We start from the raw sequence: 18424 nt of genomic DNA, 5'->3' as shown, positions 1-18424 counted from the left end.
TCTGTCAAATATGCTTAGCAAGTAATCGTTTTAGCCCAGAAAAATGTCTACCAGTTTTTTAAGCCCTTATAAAGCCTTTATTCTCATACTTAATCTAAGAAAATGGCTTACCGGTCCCCATAGGGAAAATGACAGCCTTCCAGCATTACCAAGTCGTGTTAGAAATGTGGCCATCATACCTCAGGCAGAAAAGTCTGCCAACTGCTTCCCCCAACTGAAGTTACTTCATCTCAACAGTCCTGTGTGGAAACAGCAATCGATTTTAGTAACGTTTGCTAAAATCATCTTCCTCTCACAAACAGAAATCTTCTTCTCTTTTCTGTTTCAGAGTAAATAGTACATACCAGCACTATTTTAAAATAACAAACACTTGATTGAAGAATAAAAACTACATTTAAACACCAAAAAACTCTTAGCCATCTCCGTGGAGATGTTGCCTGTGCAACGGCAAAGAGAATGACTGGGGTAGGCGGAGCCTAGGAGGGATCATATGACCAGCTTTGCTGGGCTCTTTGCCATTTCCTGTTGGGGAAGAGAATATCCCACAAGTAAGGATGACGCCGTGGACCGGACACACCTATGTTGGAGAAATAAAACTTTCCAAGATAAAAATGTAAGGAATGCATAGGCTTAAATAAAGTCTGTTGAAGAACATTGAGAACTGAATTCAGACTCCGTGGAGGAGTAACTGGTTTAAACACAGGCCTGATCCTAACCAAGGTCTGACAAAATGATAGAACATCTGGAACATCCGCCAGACGTTTGAGTAACAAAAAAGATAGGGTAGAGATCTGACCCTTTAGGGAATTAGCCGATAAACCTTTCTTCAAACCCCTCAGAGAGAAGACAAAAATCTATGAATCCCCACTACTCCATGAGTAGCCCTTGGATTCACACCCAAAGAAATATTTACGCCATATCTTATGGTAAATCCTTCTAGATACAGGCTTATGAACCTGAATCATGGTCTCTATGACCGAGTCTGAAAGACCCCGCTTGAATAAAATTGTTCAATCTTCAAGTAGTCAGCTTCAAAGAAAATAGAATTGAATGAAGGAAGGGCCCGTGAATTAGAAGGTCCTTCCTCAACGGAAGTCTCCACGGTGGCAGAGATGCCATATCCACCAGAACTGCAAACCAAATCCTGCGAGGCCAAGCCGGTACAATGAGGATCACCGACGTCTACTTCTGCATGATTCGAGCAAGACCGGAGGAAGAAAAGCAAATGGAGGAAAAAGGTATGCTAGACTGAAAGTCCAAAGTACTGTCAGGGCATCTAACAGTACCCCCTAAGGGTCCCTAGACCTCGACCCATATCTCAGAAGATTGACCCTCTGTCGAGATGCCATGAGATCCAATTCCGGCTGACCTTATTTGAGAATCAAGCTGAAAAACACTTCCGGATGGAGTACCCACTCCCCTGGCTGAAAGGTCTGCCTATTCATGAAGTCCGTCTCCCAGAGTCCACCCCTGGAATGTGGATAGACAGGCAGCGAGAATGGGCCTCTGCCCACTGAATTATTTTGGATACCTCTGTCATCGCTAAGGAACTCCCTGTTCCTCCCTGATTAACTGAAGTTATGTGTCCAACTGGAACCAGATAAACTGTACCGAGACTAACTGGGACCAGGCAAGAATAGCATTGAAGATCACTCTCAGCTCCAGAATGATTATAGGAAGACCAGACTCTGACTGAGTCTAAAATTCCCTGAGCCTTTAGGGGGCCATAGACTGCTCCCCATCCTAGAAGGTTGGTGTCTTGTCACAAAAACCCAAGATGGTCTGCAAAAGCAGGTTCCTTGGAAAAGATGATCCAGAGACAACCATCCTTAAAAAATCCCTTGTCTCCTGCTCCAGTAATATTCAAGGAGACAAATCCATATAATCTCTGTTCCATAGTCTGAGTATGATAACCTGCTTAGGTCTGAGAAGGAACCGAGTAAATGGGATGATGTCCCATGCCGCTACCATCAGTCCTGCACTGAGCCACTAATGGCCGAGGAGAAGACTGAAATAGACAAGAATCGAAAATCTTTTAATTTCCTGACTTCTGTCCGGAAAAAAAAAACTTAATTTATAGGGAATCTATTATGGTTCCCAAGAAGGTTACCTTAGGCCATGTGACTAAGTAACTCCTTACCAAATTTACCTTCCTTCTTAATATCACAGAAGGGATAACAACATTTCCATATGTAATCTTGCAAAATTTTTGTTTTGTTTTTTTAACGCCTGGACTCGGCTGTCTTCCAGAAAAGGCCCTGTAACCGAGCACCACCAACATCAAACCCAGACTCCTATTAGAAATTCTGGGAGCTGCGGCAAGGCCACAATTGGGAGTGTTTGCCTGAGAATGAGAAAATGCAAGCACGCGTCCGTCAAATACGCCTTCATAAAATGACCCTCCTGGATCAAGAGAAAAATGGAACTAATAGTTTCCACCTTGAAGGACGGTACACTTAGGAATTTGATAAGAATCTTGACATCTAAAATTTGATAAGATTCTAGAGATCTAAAATGTTATTGAAGGTTCCCATTTTTTTGAGAATCACTACCAGATTAGAATAAATTCCAATTATCTTGGTACAACCTAATATTGACAACCACCATGGTATTGTTGTCATCCTGAGTAGCTAAAACCTCCTTAAGTAACAGATGGAGGTGTTCTAGCTTAAACCTGAAAGATACAACCTCCGTATCAGCAGGAGGAATTATACTGTCAGAAACTGAGATTTTATCCTCAGATGCTACCAAAGTATCCTCCTCCTCACGTCTGGGAGGGGACCCTAAGATAGTAACAACCATGACAGGAACCTTGTTCACTGAATGTTTATTTTTCCTCTTGCGCTCTCCCTGCAGCATGGGAAAAACCGACAACGCACCCGAGAACGCCTAGTACAAGAGGGAAGCGATGTCTTGCAAGGTAACTCCAAGAGGAGTCATGAAGGAAATGCAGGGCACTGGTTGAAAGGACACAAAGCTTTTTGGGACACTTAAGGAGAAGACTGCGGAATATATTTAACATTGTCAGAATGCCTAATGAACAGCATCCAAAACAATGTTGGCTCTGAGAAAGAAGTTTATCTCTGGACTGCAAAATTGTCATAATACATGAGATAGAAAAACGGTCATACTACCATAGTAGCAAAGCATAAAGTATATGTAACATTATTCACATTTTGAATCAAATAAAAATTGAATATCCTAATCAGAGATAATGTGCCTTTAAATGTTAGAGATTCAAATTTATTCCAAACACAGAGATATGTAAATTAACATGTCTAGAGTGTTCTTAGACCCACTGTAAGTAACATTTGGTCAACTAAAAATGGGGAAATACTGTGCCCTTAAAGGGACATGCCACCCACATTTTTTCTTTTATGATTTAGAAAGAGAATGCAATTTTAAACATCTTTCTAATTTACTTATATTATCTAATTTGTTTTATTCTCTTGATATTCTTTGATGAAAAGCATATCTAGATATGCTCACTAGCTGCTGATTGGTTGCTGCACATAGAAGCATTGTGTGATTGGCTCACCATGTGCATTGCTTTTTCTTCAACGAAGGATATTTAAAAAATGAAGCAAAATAAATAATGGAAGTAAATTGTAATGTTGTTTAAATTTCTATTCTCTATCTGAATCATGAAAGAAAGATTTTGGGTTTAGTGGCCCTTTAAGAGACAAAATAACTGCATTATTATGTAATCATAAAACTTTAAAATAAGAATGAAAACAATCCCCAAACGTCAGTGAATCTGAGGAGACTTGACACCTGATTGCCTAAGAAATAGAAGGCAACTGTATATTACCCGAGAATTAAACTTCTAAAACAGAAAGTAAAGTCTCTCTGCTGCTTGGCAAAAAAGCAGCAGAGAAGACCCACCATAACTGCCCGATTCAACGGGATTAAGGCTATGAGCAAAGGCGCACCAAGATGCGTAGCATAGCTCCACCCATTGTGGGCGTGACAAAATAAACCTCCCGGGCGGCTAAAACCTTGTTAGAAACAGAGCCACCGGGAGAATCATGGCGGTGATAATAGCCAAAACCTCCCATTCGACTAGTATGCGTAAAATAAAGTCGCTGGAAGTAAAAATTTGCCCCAAACATTCTAAGACTAGTTGTAAAGCAAGACTAAAAACTCCCAGTCGGCTAGAAATTAATTAAATAAAGTCGCTGGGAGTACAGATTGCCCCAAACATTTCAAAGTTGAAAACAATGCTAAAACTCCCGGTCGGCTAGTATTTTTAGCGTTAAAAGAAAACCGCTGGGAGTAAAATGCACCAAACATGATGATATCTGATATCATAACCCCTATAAGAGCCACTTCTCCTACGTCCCCAGTGCCTGCAGAGACTGCCCTATGACTAATCCTCCCCTCTTAGGAAGAATGTCATCCTGTGTCCATTGTATATGTTAAAGTGCTAATTCTGCGTACATCCCCAGAAAATAAAACATTAGCACTTACCTCAGAAATCTGCCCGGCAGCAGGGCAGCTCACCCGGCTTGAGAGGCTCTCCTCACATTGGCCTGTGGAAAAAAGAAAGGACCGAGTATATCCCCTCAGACTTTCATAATCAGGACAGCATCAATATATGGGAGCCGCAGTGAGAATTATGTCCCACAAGTTCCCATTGCTCTAAATCCACCAATGCTCTACTGAAGAGACTGATATAGACTACGGCTACACCCCAGAACAAAGCAGAACAATCTTGCACTACTTTAAAAATAATAAACTCTTGATTGAAGAATCTAATCTAACACCTCACTTTACCACTTCCTATCACCAACGTAGGCAAAGAGAATGACTGGGGTGGGAGGGAAGGGAGGAGCTATTTAACAGCTCTGCTGTGGTGCTCTTTGCCGCCTCCTGCTGACCAGGAGGTGAATATCCCATTAGTAATTAAGATGATCCGTGGACTCATCGTGTCATTAAAAAGAAATAAGATTAAGGTTACCAGAGTTTTGTTTTTGAAGTTTATTGAAGGGCAAACATGGGTGTGCAGGGCAAGGAAGTTGTGGGGGTACAGGAATAGGGGTGATGTCACAAGCAGCTAGTATGAGCAAGAGGGAGAGTGACATGAGATGAGATGCAGATTTGCAGTAATGTTTTTGTGATGAGGTGTGCAAGGGGGAGAGAGAGTGTCTTTAAGAATGTGTGAAGTTCATGAATACAAAGCAAGGTGAGGTTAAGCGAGATGGGCTAATGAACAGTGCAGGTGGTGAGGGGAAAGGAGTAAAGTAGTTTGTTAAAAAGACAAAAGGTGGCAAAGATGAATATAAAGATATTGGGAATTTTTACAAAATAGTCAAACAGTGGGTAAAATACAGTATTTACAACAGAACGTGCTTTATCCCTTTTCCAATCCTTGTTCAATTCTTGTATAAATCTTTGAAAGATGAAAAGCAGATGAAAGCATTAGCAGATTTCAATATACTTAAAAGGTTAGGAAATCCCTAAATAACAGAATCATTATCCAAAACAGACAGAGGAGGCTGTAGCCACACAGGAAGTACCAACTACAGGCCAAAACAAAAACAGCCTGTAAAAAAGCTCTCCTATGAAAGAAATTCTAATTTCCTATCCATGGGATCTTTGAAAGATAAACCATCATCTAAAAGCAGGGGTATCAAAGAAGTGTTCGTCTCCCATGGGGGCCACTTGAACAAAATGAGTGCTCTGGACCTGGATATACTAGAAACTGGAAGGGACATTTACACAAGTAGTAGTGCATTGCAGGAGTTTTAGTCCACAATAGACACGCACAGTGTGTATTTATGTTGTGAGTGTCAAGTGAAGTGATCATTCTGGAACTGAATGAAAAGTGTCATTTAATCCAAGCAATGCAAAATGGGAGTCTATAACGGACAATGCATGCTTGTATTTATATTTGTCTTGGGAGTGCCTATATAGAACATCAACTCGTTACACCTCTTAGAACCCTAAAAAAGTTGATAGGCCAAATAAATAATTTATCTAATAAACAATGGAGGGCCAGATTAAACAATCTTGAGGGCCGCATATTTCCTTAGGGACGGTACTTTTAGACCACTGATCTAAAGGTATAATAGTACGTTAAGCCAAAGTAGAAACAGTCAAATCTACTTTAGGAATAGTTTCCCAAAGCTCAACATTAGAAGCAGATAAAGGATACATTTTCCTAAATCTAGCAGATGGATTAAATGGGCCACCAAGCTTAGACCTATCCTTAGACACTACCTCAGAGACATAATCGGGTACAGGAAAAATCTCTGGAGATTTCACAGAAGGTTTTTAAATTAAATTTAAAAGATTGATATATTTACTCTCAGATACCTAAAAGACTAGAATACCTAAAGAAGATAATACTTCCTTTAAAAGGGAACGAATATGCTCTACTTTAAACAGAAAATTTAGACTCATTATCATCAGAAAACCAACTCCCAACATGGTTATAATAATGTCACTACCACATTCATCTAATACATCCCTCTGTCAAACAGGCTGCACTTTGAATGGAAACATGGGCCTCAACTCAGTCTGAGAAACATCTGGAGCACCTTCATTCTTCCCAAACTTTTATAGGGAGTATGGGAATCTTTGCATCCTCCTAGTGGTAAAGAAAGGTTAATTTCCAGGAGTAATGGATTGTGGACTCTCACCACCTATATGAATGAAAAAATGATTTAAGAATACGTTCCGTATGGCTACTGACAGATAAAAACTATAGGTACAGGTATAAAATACAGACACACAAGCTTACAGACATATATACATTTAAATCATATGTGTTATGCATGAATTTTCAGTGACCAATAGAATTATGGGACCTTATTAGAACATATGCTCGATATTAAAAGATCAATATTATTGATGATGATCGATCAAAGGCATTAAACATTCTAGTTCCTAGTATAAAGTCACAAACCTTTTCAAGTATCTGAGTACTGTCCTCCTCTTTGTTTTCCTCACTGCTGTCAAGAGACATATCATCTTCAACTTTATTCTTATTAGCAAACACAGAGGCAACTCGCACCACAGGCAACGGAACATCTCGAGGCCTGAACCTTACTGAACTAATCGGCATAGTCCACAGTTTGATCTTCTTAAAAGATTTTGTTTTGGCAGAATATCGAGATTCACAGACATATACATCCTCATCTCTAAAGTTTTCAGGGCAAATTTTAAAATATTCCTGGGGGGAAAAAAACTAATATTATTTTCAGATCCTGTACAATTCATCATATTTAATTAATATTGAAGAAAACTTCAGCACCTAAAGTCAATTTGCAGAAAATCATTTACACAACAAATAAGCAATTTTACATTACCTCTGAACACAGGTTTTAATATGATGCTGCTTTAACCCCTTCAGGACAGGGGCAAGTGCAAAAGATCAGAATGGGGATCTGATGTAAACAAAAGGGGAAAAGGGGAAACCGGGAAGTCATGTGATTGTCGCTGTGATCATGTAACTCCAACGCCACTGATTGGATCCTGGGGGACTGTCTGCGATGCTAGGCACATCCCCCAGTCGGATTTTCAGGTTTCTTCAATGCAGAAGGGAGCAGGACGCAGCACGTTTGGACATTCAATGTTGCACTAAGGGCATTAAATCCCAGCACTGTTAGGACAGCATGGAGCATCCTAAGGGCATCAAATAGTTAAGAAAATGAAATTTGATTTAAAGGGACATTGAAACCAATTTTTTTCTTTCATGAATCATACAGAACGGGTGATTTTAAACCACTTTCCAATTTACTTCTATTATCTAATTGTCTTAATATCCTTACTTGTAGAGCATACCTAGGTAGACTAAGGAGCAGCAAAGCATTATTGTGCGCTAGCTGCTTACTGGTAGTTGCACATAAATGCCTCTTAATTGGCTCCTAGTAATGTAGCTGCGTCTTCAACAAAGGATACCAAATGTGATAGAAGTAAACTGAAAAGTTGTTAAAAAATCACCTGCTCTATCTGAATCATTAAAAATATTTTTTTAGGTTTCATGCCCCTTTAAATAAACAGGTTTCAAACACAGGGGTCAATCAAAATACTTTAGAAAAGCTTATCAAATTATTTTTATACAAACAACCATATACTTTAATGAAACATTTTGTAGTAAAATCATTACAAACATTTTCTAAAGGATTAGATCTACAATAAAGTTTGATAAAAAAACAAAAAAACAAAAACTAATAATTTCAAAATAGTTTTCAGACTAAGGAGATATGCCAATTCAATGAGTATGCAAAATAAAAACAAATAAATGCAGTAGCTCTAAAAACATAAATTATGCTTTTCTGATAATTTCATTTCCATTTGTACGAGGAGAGTCCACGGCAGACACCCCAACCAAAGGCTTAAATACCCCCCCACTCCCCTCATCCCCCAGTCATTCTGCCGAGGGAACAAGGAAAGGCAGGAGAAATATCAGAGTATAAATAATGCCAGAAGAAAAACAAAAGAAATTTAGGTACACCCAACGGAGAACTAGGCGGGAGCCGTGGACTCTTCTCGTACAGATGAAAATGAAATTATCAGGTAAGCATCTTAAGACGAGGAGAGTCCACAGCTTCATTCATTACTTGTGGGAAACAAATACCCAAGCTCTAGAGGACACTGAATGAAAAACGGGAGGGTAAAAGAGAGGCGGACCCTAGTCTGAGGGCACCACAGCCTGCAAAACCTTTCTCCCAAAAGCTGCTTCAGCCGAAGTAAAAACATCAAATTTGTAAAACTTTGCAAAAGTATGTGAGGAAGCTGCCTTACAAATCTGCTCTATACTCATTCTTGAAAGCCCAAGAAGAAGCCACAGCTCTAGTTAAGTGAGCTGCAATCCTCTGAGGAGGCTTATGTCCCGCTTTCTCATAAGCCAAGCGAATCATGCTCCTCAGCCAAAAAGATAGGAAGTGGAAGAAGCCTTCTGTCCTCTGCGCTTCCCCGAATAGGCAACAAACAAAGCTGAAGTCAGTCTGAAATCCTGCGTAGCCTGAAGATAAAATTTCAAAGCTCAAACCACATCCAAGTTAGGAACCGTAACCGTTCCTTTGAAGAAGAAGGGTTAGGACACACGGAAGGAACTACAATCTCCTGATTAATGTTGTGATCAGACACAACATTAGGGAGAAATCCCAACCCAGTGCGAAGGACAGCCTTATCGGCATAAAAAATCAGGTAAGGAGGCTCACATTGCAAGGCCGCCAACTCAGAGACTCTGCGTGCCGAAGCAATAGCCAGTAGAAAAAGAACCTTCCAAGACAGTATCCTAACGTCAAGAGGCTCAAACGTCATAGGCTCAAACAGAGCCCTCTGCAAAACCCTAAGAACCAGATTCAAACTACAACGAGGAACAGAATGTCTAAATACAGGCCTGATCCTGGATAGAGCCTGAAAAAAAGACTGTATATCAGGAAGCTCAGCGAGTTGCTTGTGTAACACAGATAGAGCCGAAATCTGTCCCTTTAAGGAACTGGCGGGAAGTCCCTTCTCCAAGCCGACCTGGAGGAAGAAAAATATCCTGGATACTCTGACCTTATGCCAAGAATATCCACGAGACTCACTCCAGAGCAAGTAGGTCCTCCACACCTTATGATAGATGCGTCGGGTGACCAGATTCCTGGCTTGAATGAGAGCATCAATCACACTCTCAGAAAACCCTCTCCTGGCCTTAGCCAGGAGAGTGTTTTCTGAGAGGCTGACTGCGTGGAGACTGAACGCTTAGTCTTAACTAAGCATTCAATCTCCACGCAGTCAGCCTCAGAGAATCTAGATTTTGATGCACAAAAGGGCCCTGAACCAGCAGATCCCTGCGACAGGGCAACCTCCACGAAGGAGACAATGACATCCCCACCAGATCCGCAAACCACATCCTCTGCGGCCACGACGGAGAAATCAGAATAGTTGATGTTTGCTCCTGCTTGATGCGGGCCACTACTCGAGGTAGAAGAGGTAACAATGGAAATATGTAGACTAGGTTGAATCCCCAGGGCACTGCTAAGGCATCGATCAGTTCTGCCTGGCGATTCCTTGACCGCGACCCGTATCTGGGTAGCTTGAAGTTGAGTTTGGACGCCATGGGATCTATCTCCAGTGTCTACCTCCGGAGTCACCCATCTGTTGCAAATCTCTGCAAACACTTCGGGGTGAAGAGACCATTCCCAAGGATTAAAGATTGTCTGCTGAGAAAATCTGCTTCCCAGTTGTCCACACCGGGGATGTGGATCGCTGACAGCGAGCAGTTGTGGGTCTCTGCCAACTCCAGAATCTGAGATACTTCCCTCATGGCTAGGGAGCTTCTCATTCCCCCCTGATGGTTGATGTAAGCCACACACTGTTTATCCCTCAGGGGTAATGTTGTCTGAATGGAATCTGATGAACTGGGATGAACCCAGGAGGGGCTAAGCCCTCAGAGCGTTGAAGATCTCTCAAAGTTCAAGGATGTTGATCGGAAGAAGCGACTCCTCCCGATTCCATCTGCCCTGTTTCTTCCTGGCACCCCAAACAGCTCCCTATCCTGAGAGGCTCGCGTCCATAGTCAAATCTCCCAGGATGGTCTCAGGAAGGATGTCCCCTGAGACAGATGATCTGGAAGGAACCACCAAGAGGAGGATTCCCTCGACCAGATGTCCAGAAAGATCTGTTAGAAAACATCCGAGTGATCACCATTCCAATGCCTCAGCATGCACAACTGAAGAGGTCGTAGATGGAACCTGGTGAATGGAATGACATCTATACTGGATACCATGAGCCCAATCACCTCCATACACCTGGCCACAGATGGACTTGAGGAGGTATGAAGGGCAAGACAGCTGGAGGCAATTTGGCAACGTCTCTGGTCTGTCAGGAATATCTTCATGGATATGGAGTCTATTATCGTGCCCAGGAACTCCACACTGGGAACTCTTTCCTAAGTTTATCTTCCATCCATGAGACAGACGTAGAAGAGCTCTCGAATGGTCCTCTGCCAGCTGGCAGGACGGAGCCTGGACCAGGATGTCATCCAGATAAGGTGCTACTGCAATACCTCTGGATCTCGCCACAGCGAGCAAAGCTCCCAGAACCTTCGTAAAGACTCTTGAAGCAGTAGCCAGACCAAAGGGGAGAGCTACAAATTGGAAGTGCTGGTCCAGAAAAAGGAATTTTAAGAACTTGAAGTGATCCTTGTGTATTGGCACATGAAGGTAAGCGTCCTTCAAGTTTATCGTAGTCATGAACTGACCCTCTTGCACTAAGGGCAGAATAGACCTTATCGTCTTCATCTTGAACGATGGGACCGACAGAAACTTGTTAAAGCACTTTAGGTCTAGAGTCGGGCGAAACGTGCCCTCCTTCTTTGGGACCACGAAAAGGTTTGAATAGTACCCTAGACCTCTTTCTGCTAGAGGTACCGGAACAATTACTCCTAGAGAGGAGACGCAAACTAGGAAGGCATCTCATTTCTCTGGTCTTGACGATAGATTTGACAAGAGGAATCTGTCCCTGGGAGGGTGAGTTTTGAAACCTATCCTGTAACCCTGGGCAATAACCTCCAGAACCCAAGGATCCTGCTTGTTTCTCCTCCGCAAAAAGAGATAATCTGCCCCCTACAAGATCCAGAGACGGATAGGGGGCCGCCCTTCGTGACCATTTTGTCCCGGTGGGCTTCTTGCTCTGCTTGGCTTTATTCCAAGACTGAGATGGTTTCCAAGATCCTTTGGACTGCTCAGGCTTCGCGGCAGGCTGCTGTCGTTGGGAATTAGGACCTTTAGGTTTATTCTTCTAATCCTGCGGTAGAAAGGCACCCTTGCCCCCCGTGACCATGGATATGATAGAGTCCAGGCATGGACCAAAAAGAACCTTTCCCTTAAATGGAAGGGAAACTAATCTAGATTTGGACGTCATGTCAGCAGACCACGACTTCAACCACAGGGTCCTCCAGGCCAGAACAGAAAAGCCTGATGTCTTGGCATTCAAGCGAATAATCTGCATATTTGCATCACAGATAAACGATTTAGCTACCCTCAGGGCCTTAATTCTTTCCTGTATCTCATCGAGGTGAGTCTCCACCTCGATCATCTCTGACAGAGAGTCACACCAATAGGTAGAGGCTCCCGCCGCTGCAGCGACCACTGCTGCAGGCTGAAATACGAACCCCGTGTGCTGAAACATCTTTCTTAACAGGGTCTCTAAGTTCTTATCCATGGGTTCCTTAAACGACGAACTATCCTCGAGAGGGATAGTGGTGCGCTTAGAGAGCGTGGAGATAGCTCCATCCACCTTAGGGACAGATCCCCTAAATTCTAGCTGAGAATCAGGAACCGGGAACAATTTCTTAAACTAAGAAGAAGGGGAGAAAGATGAATCAAGTCTCTCCCATTCATTCTTTATAATATTCCCCATCTTTACGGGAACCGGGAAAGTCCGGAGATATTAACCCGATTCTATACAGATAAAAGGAGTCACACTGTTATAAAAGGAGTCACACTGTGATAGTCCGCTAACATACACACACAGACACATATATATATATATATATATATATATATATATATATATATATATATATATATATATATATATATATATATATATATATATACACACACACACACATATATATATATATATATATATATATATATATATAACATAATATATGTAAGAACTTACCTGATAAATTCATTTCTTTAATATTGGCAAGAGTCCATGAGCTAGTGACGTATGGGATATACATTCCTACCAGGAGGAGCAAAGTTTCCCAAACCTCAAAATGCCTATAAATACACCCCTCGCCACACCCACAATTCAGCTTAACGAATAGCCAAGAAGTGGGGTGATAAGAAAGGAGCGAAATCAAACAAGGAATTGGAATAATTGTGCTTTATACAAAAAAATCATAACCACCACAAAAAAGGGTGGGCTTCATGGACTCTTGCCAATTTGAAAGAAATGAATTTATCAGGTAAGTTCTTACATAAATTAGGTTTTCGTTCATGTAATTAGCAAGAGTCCATGAGCTAGTGAAGTATGGGATAGCAGATACCCAAGATGTGGAACTTCCACGCAAGAGTCACTAGAGAGGGAGGGATAAAATAAAGACAGCCAATTCCGCTGAAAAAACAATCCACAACCCAAATCAAAAAGTTTTAATCTTTGTAATGAAAAAAACTGAAATTATAAGCAGAAGAATCAAACTGAAACAGCTGCCTGAAGTACTTTTCTACCAAAAACTGCTTCCGAGGAGGAAAAAAAATCAAAATGGTAGAATTTAGTAAAAGTATGCAAAGAAGACCAAAGTTGCTGCTTTGCAAATCTGATCAACAGAAGCTTCATTCTTAAAAGCCCAGGAAGTAGAAACTGACCTAGTAGAATGAGCCGTAATCCTTTGAGGCGGGGATTTACCCGACTCCACATAAGCATGATGAATCAAAAGCTTTAACCAAGACGCCAAAGAAATGGCAGAAGCCTTCTGACCTTTCCTAGAACCAGAAAAGATAACAAATAGACTAGAAGTCTTTCGGAAATCTTTAGTAGGTTCAACATAATATTTCAAAGCTCTTACTACATCCAAAGAATGTAAAGATCTCTCCAGAGAATTCTTAGGATTAGGACACAACGAAGGGACAACAATTTCTCTACTAATGTTGTTAGAATTCACAACTTTAGGTAAAAATTTAAATGAAGTCCGCAAAACCGCCTTATCCTGATGAAAAATCAAAAAAGGAGACTCACAAGAAAGAGCAGATAACTCAGAAACTCTTCTAGCAGAAGTGATGGCCAAAAGGAACAAGACTTTCCAAGAAAGTAATTTAATGGCCAGAGAATGCATAGGCTCAAACGGAGGATCCTGTAAAGCCCTCAAAACCAAATTAAGACTCCAAGGAGGAGAGATTGACTTAATGACAGGCTTGATACGAACCAAAGCCTGTACAAAACAATGAATATCAGGAAGATTAGCAATTTTTCTGTGAAACAGAACAGAAAGAGCAGAGATTTGTTCTTTCAAGGAACTTGCAGACAAACCCTTATCCAAACCATCCTGAAGAAACTGTAAAATTCTAGGAATTCCAAAAGAATGCCAAGAGAATTTATGAGAAGAACACCAAGAAATGTAAGTCTTCCAAACTCTGTAATAAATCTTTCTAGACACAGATTTACGAGCCTGTAACATAGTATTAATCACGGAGTTAGAGAAACCTCTATGACTAAGTATTAAGTGTTCAATTTCCATACCTTCAAATTTAATGATTTGAGATCCTGATGGAAAAATGGGCCTTGAGATAGAAGGTCTGGCCTTAACGGAAGTGTACCAAAACCTGTGTGGCCATGCTGGAGCCACCAGCAGCACAAACGAACGTTCCATTATGATTTTGGAAATCACTTTTGGAAGAAGAACTAGAGGCGGAAAAATATAAGCCGGATGATAATTCCAAGGAAGTGACAACGCATCCACCACTTCCGCCTGAGGATCCCTGGATCTGGACAGAAACCTGGGAAGTTTCCGGTTTAGATGAGAAGCCATCAGATCTATTTCTGGAAGTCCCCATATCTGAACAATCTGAAGAAATACCTCTGGATGAAGAGACCATTCGCCCGGATGTAACGTCTGGCGGCTGAGATAATCCGCTTCCCAATTGTCTATACCTGGGATGTGAACCGCAGAGATTAGACAGGAGCTGGATTCCGCCCATACAAGTATCCGAGATACTTCTTTCATAGCCTGAGGACTGTGAGTCCCCCCATGATGATTGACATACGCCACGGTTGTGACATTGTCTGTCTGAAAACAAATAAACGATTCTCTCTTCAGAGGCCAGAATTGAAGAGCTCCAAAATGTTGATTGGTAATCTCGCCTCCTGAGATTCCCAAACCCCCTGCGCTGTCAGAGATCCCCAGACAGCTCCGAAACCTGAAAGACTTGCATCTGTTGAGATCACAGTCCAGGTTGGACGAACAAAAGAGGCCCCTTGAATTAAACGATGGTGATCCAACCACCAAGTCAGAGAAGATCGAACATTGGGATTTAAGGATATTAATTGTGATATCTTTGTATAATCCCTGCACCATTGTTTCAGCATACAAAGCTGGAGAGGTCTCAAGTGAAAATGAGCAAAAAAAGGGATCGCGTCCGATGCTGCAGTCATGAGACCTAAAACTTTCATGCACATAGCCACTGAAGGGAATGACTGAGACTGAAGGTTTTGACAAGCTGAAACCAATTTCAGACATCTCTTTTCTGTTAGAGACAAAGTCATGGACACTGAATCTATTTGGAAACCCAAAAAGGTTACCCTTGTCTGAGGAATCAAGGAACTCTTTGGTAAATTGATCCTCCAACCATGTCTTTGAAGAAACAACACAAGTTGATTCGTATGAGATTCTGCAGAATGTAAAGACTGAGCAAGTACCAAGATATCATCTAAATAAGGAAATACCGCAATACCCTGTTCTCTGAGACAGAGAGAAGGGCACCAAGAACCTTTGAAAAGATCCTTGGAGCTGTTGCTAGGCCAAACGGAAGAGCAACAAACTAGTAATGCTTGTCTAGAAAAGAGAATCTCAGAAAATGATAGTGATCTGGATGGATAGGAATATGAAGATATGCATCCTGTAAGTCTATTGTAGACATATAATGCCCTTGCTGAACAAAAGGCAGAATAGTCCTTATAGTCACCATTTTGAATGTTGGTATCCTTACATAACGATTCAAAATTTTTAGATCCAGAACTGGTCTGAAGGAATTCTCCTTCTTTGGTACAATGAACAGATTTGAGTAAAACCCCAGACCCCGTTCCAGGACTGGAACTGGCACAATTACCCCAGCCGACTCTAGGTCTGAAACACATTTCAGAAATGCCTGAGCCTTTACTGGGTTTACTGGAATGTGTGAGAGAAAAAATCTTCTCACAGGCGGTCTTACCTTGAAACCTATTCTGAACCCTTGTGAAACAATGTTCTGAATCCAAAGACTTTGAATCGAATTGATCCAAACATCTTTGAAAAATCGTAACCTGCCCCCTACCAGCTGTGCTGGAATGAGGGTCGCACCTTCATGCGGATTTGGGAGCTGGTTTTGACTTTCTAAAAGGCTTGGATTTATTCCAGACTGGAGAAGGTTTCCAAACGGAAACTGTTCCTTTAGGGGAAGGGTCAGGCTTTTGTTCATTATTCTGACGAAAGGAACGAAAACGGATAGCAGCCCTATATTTACCTTTAGATTTTTTGTCCTGAGGCAAAAAGGCTCCCTTCCCCCCAGTAACAGTTGAAATTATTGAATCCAACTGAGAACCAAATAATTTATAACCTTGGAAAGAAAGAGAAAGCAACGTTGACTTAGAAGTCATATCTGCATTCCAAGACTTAAGCCATAAAGCTCTTCTAGCTAAAATAGCTAAATACATATACCTGACATCAATTCTAATGATATCGAAAATGGCATCACAAACAAAGTTATTAGCATGTTGAAGAAGTTTAACAATGCTATTAAAACTGGGATATTGGGACCCCTCAGTTTTAATCTAGAAACACTAGTTTAGTTGTAAAATTGATATCTGAGCCGATGACCATCGTATTCTCAGATTAGTCCGATAGTTTCACTCACCGGGGAGCAGCATTTTAGTACTGAATTAGAGATAATATCTCTTGCACTAGCCATTCAGTAATAGCTCCACGATGGGCAACATTAGTCATTAAAACCTTTGTTTGCTGCAGCTAACTCATTACCACAATGTGTCAAGTATGTATTATATTATCAAGTAAATAACACATGCTGCAACGCAAGCACGGATAATACACTGCACAGTTTAACAGTGACTCATGTATTCAGCTATTTCTAACAAGTATCTAACCTAAGACGTTACTAAAGCTAGATACAATTGATATTTAATATCCGCTCAATACAGGCTAACTAGAGGTGTTGAATCCCCTGAGTGCTGCAACTAGCTCAGATTGTTACTTGTTTAGTTAACGCTACATTGTGAAGCTATTGATACTGTCTATCTGTACAATTAGCGCTACATTGTGCATCATATACCAACAATCTTACTTATTTTTTCACTACCTACTTAGAATATGATGTTACATTGTATTACAGCGTACAAATAAGCACGCAACGTTATCTAATCTTAAAGGCAAGTCTTAACAGAATTATAACACATGACGGTACACTGAACTATGGCTGACCAAAGCTTCACCGATAATACAATAATTAATACATGAGGTGTTCAGTTATTTGTTCTAATAGCCTTATACCGAATAATAAATAATGTACTCTAACTAAACAAAAAAAATAAAATAAATTTTTTTGCTTTATATACAAGTACATTCTTGCAAATTATATCAAGAACAAATAATTACCAAGTGCATTTATCGTTACCCACAATACAATTTGACCTCTAGATGGCTCTCTAACAGGATGCTACTAAGCTAATATAACACACTTATTCAATATTATCCCTCACAAATCAGAGAGGATATAACAATCCTGTATGCCAGTTAGGGTTAACTAATTGCTAGGTTGCACTTACGAGGTTATAGAGGACTGATTTACTATTTAGTTCAAGTATATATTATAAAGCACTATAGAACATACTTCTGAATTACTATATAATTATTATCTACAGGGTTCTTATGATACTTGACTTGTGAGATTTAAATTTAAATATAATCAGTAAAATACTAGACTCGACCTAAACCCTATAGTGGTCTTACAGAGAATATACATAAACTGATATTTAATTATAACTATTATATAGTATCATTACCCTGGACAAACTATCATCTATCTTTTCTACAACCATATCATATTTGTATGACAACTAATAAGTCATATAGCTCATTATTATTGTACTATCCTCATATGAACCTTGATGATACTTGACTTGACATTCTAAGTGATAAACATAAGTAACCAAGTATTATACTCATTTTTCACAAGTGCTCAATAAGGACCACACAGAGGTCCTATTGTGAGTACCTTTACATTATGTTTAATCACAATATACATGGTACCAGTACCCAGAGTTAACCATAATTATATCTCTCTGACATTCTTATATATATTTCCATCACGACCTGGTATAATCCAGATGGAATTATTCATAACAACAACTAGTCTTCTAGGGTTTTTAAGTGAGCCCAATTTTTAATACATTATCATTAAAGTTTATGTTTTAATGTGTCTTTTTTCTTACGTAGATAGTAACCACTACATACGTTCATAATCTAATATTTTACGGAAGAGAGTGCTATTTATGTGTACACTTTTTTTGCAACTTCTTTAGTTGTATTAGAATCATGTAATATTGGTACACAGCACCTAAGGGCAACATTTATTATTAATAAGGCCAAGCCGATACGATTAGAAGCCCTACCCTCTATACCAATAGGAGAGGAGTGCCATCACACCCCCCCTTGTTTCTTGATCTAAGCTAGTATGTCCGCCAGGAGACCAGCCAGGGGAGA

At 40.5% G+C, this 18424-nt stretch overlaps 1 protein-coding gene across 3 annotated transcripts in view; it reads right to left on the bottom strand.

Annotated features, from left to right (window-relative positions):
* PBRM1 (polybromo 1) overlaps nt 1–18424 on the bottom strand; it is a 471441-nt gene that overhangs the window by 226234 nt on the left and 226783 nt on the right. For all 3 annotated transcript variants that reach the window (XM_053721036.1, XM_053721037.1, XM_053721035.1), the window contains one exon: nt 6911–7177. In XM_053721036.1, coding sequence (XP_053577011.1) covers nt 6911–7177 — 267 coding nt within the window. The remainder of the gene's footprint in view (nt 1–6910; nt 7178–18424) is intronic.

Source organism: Bombina bombina, chromosome 7, assembly GCF_027579735.1.
Source record: "Bombina bombina isolate aBomBom1 chromosome 7, aBomBom1.pri, whole genome shotgun sequence".
Classification (NCBI taxonomy): domain Eukaryota; kingdom Metazoa; phylum Chordata; class Amphibia; order Anura; family Bombinatoridae; genus Bombina; species Bombina bombina.
Note: the sequence above shows the minus strand (reverse complement) of the source record. Positions and strands in the feature narration are given on the sequence as shown.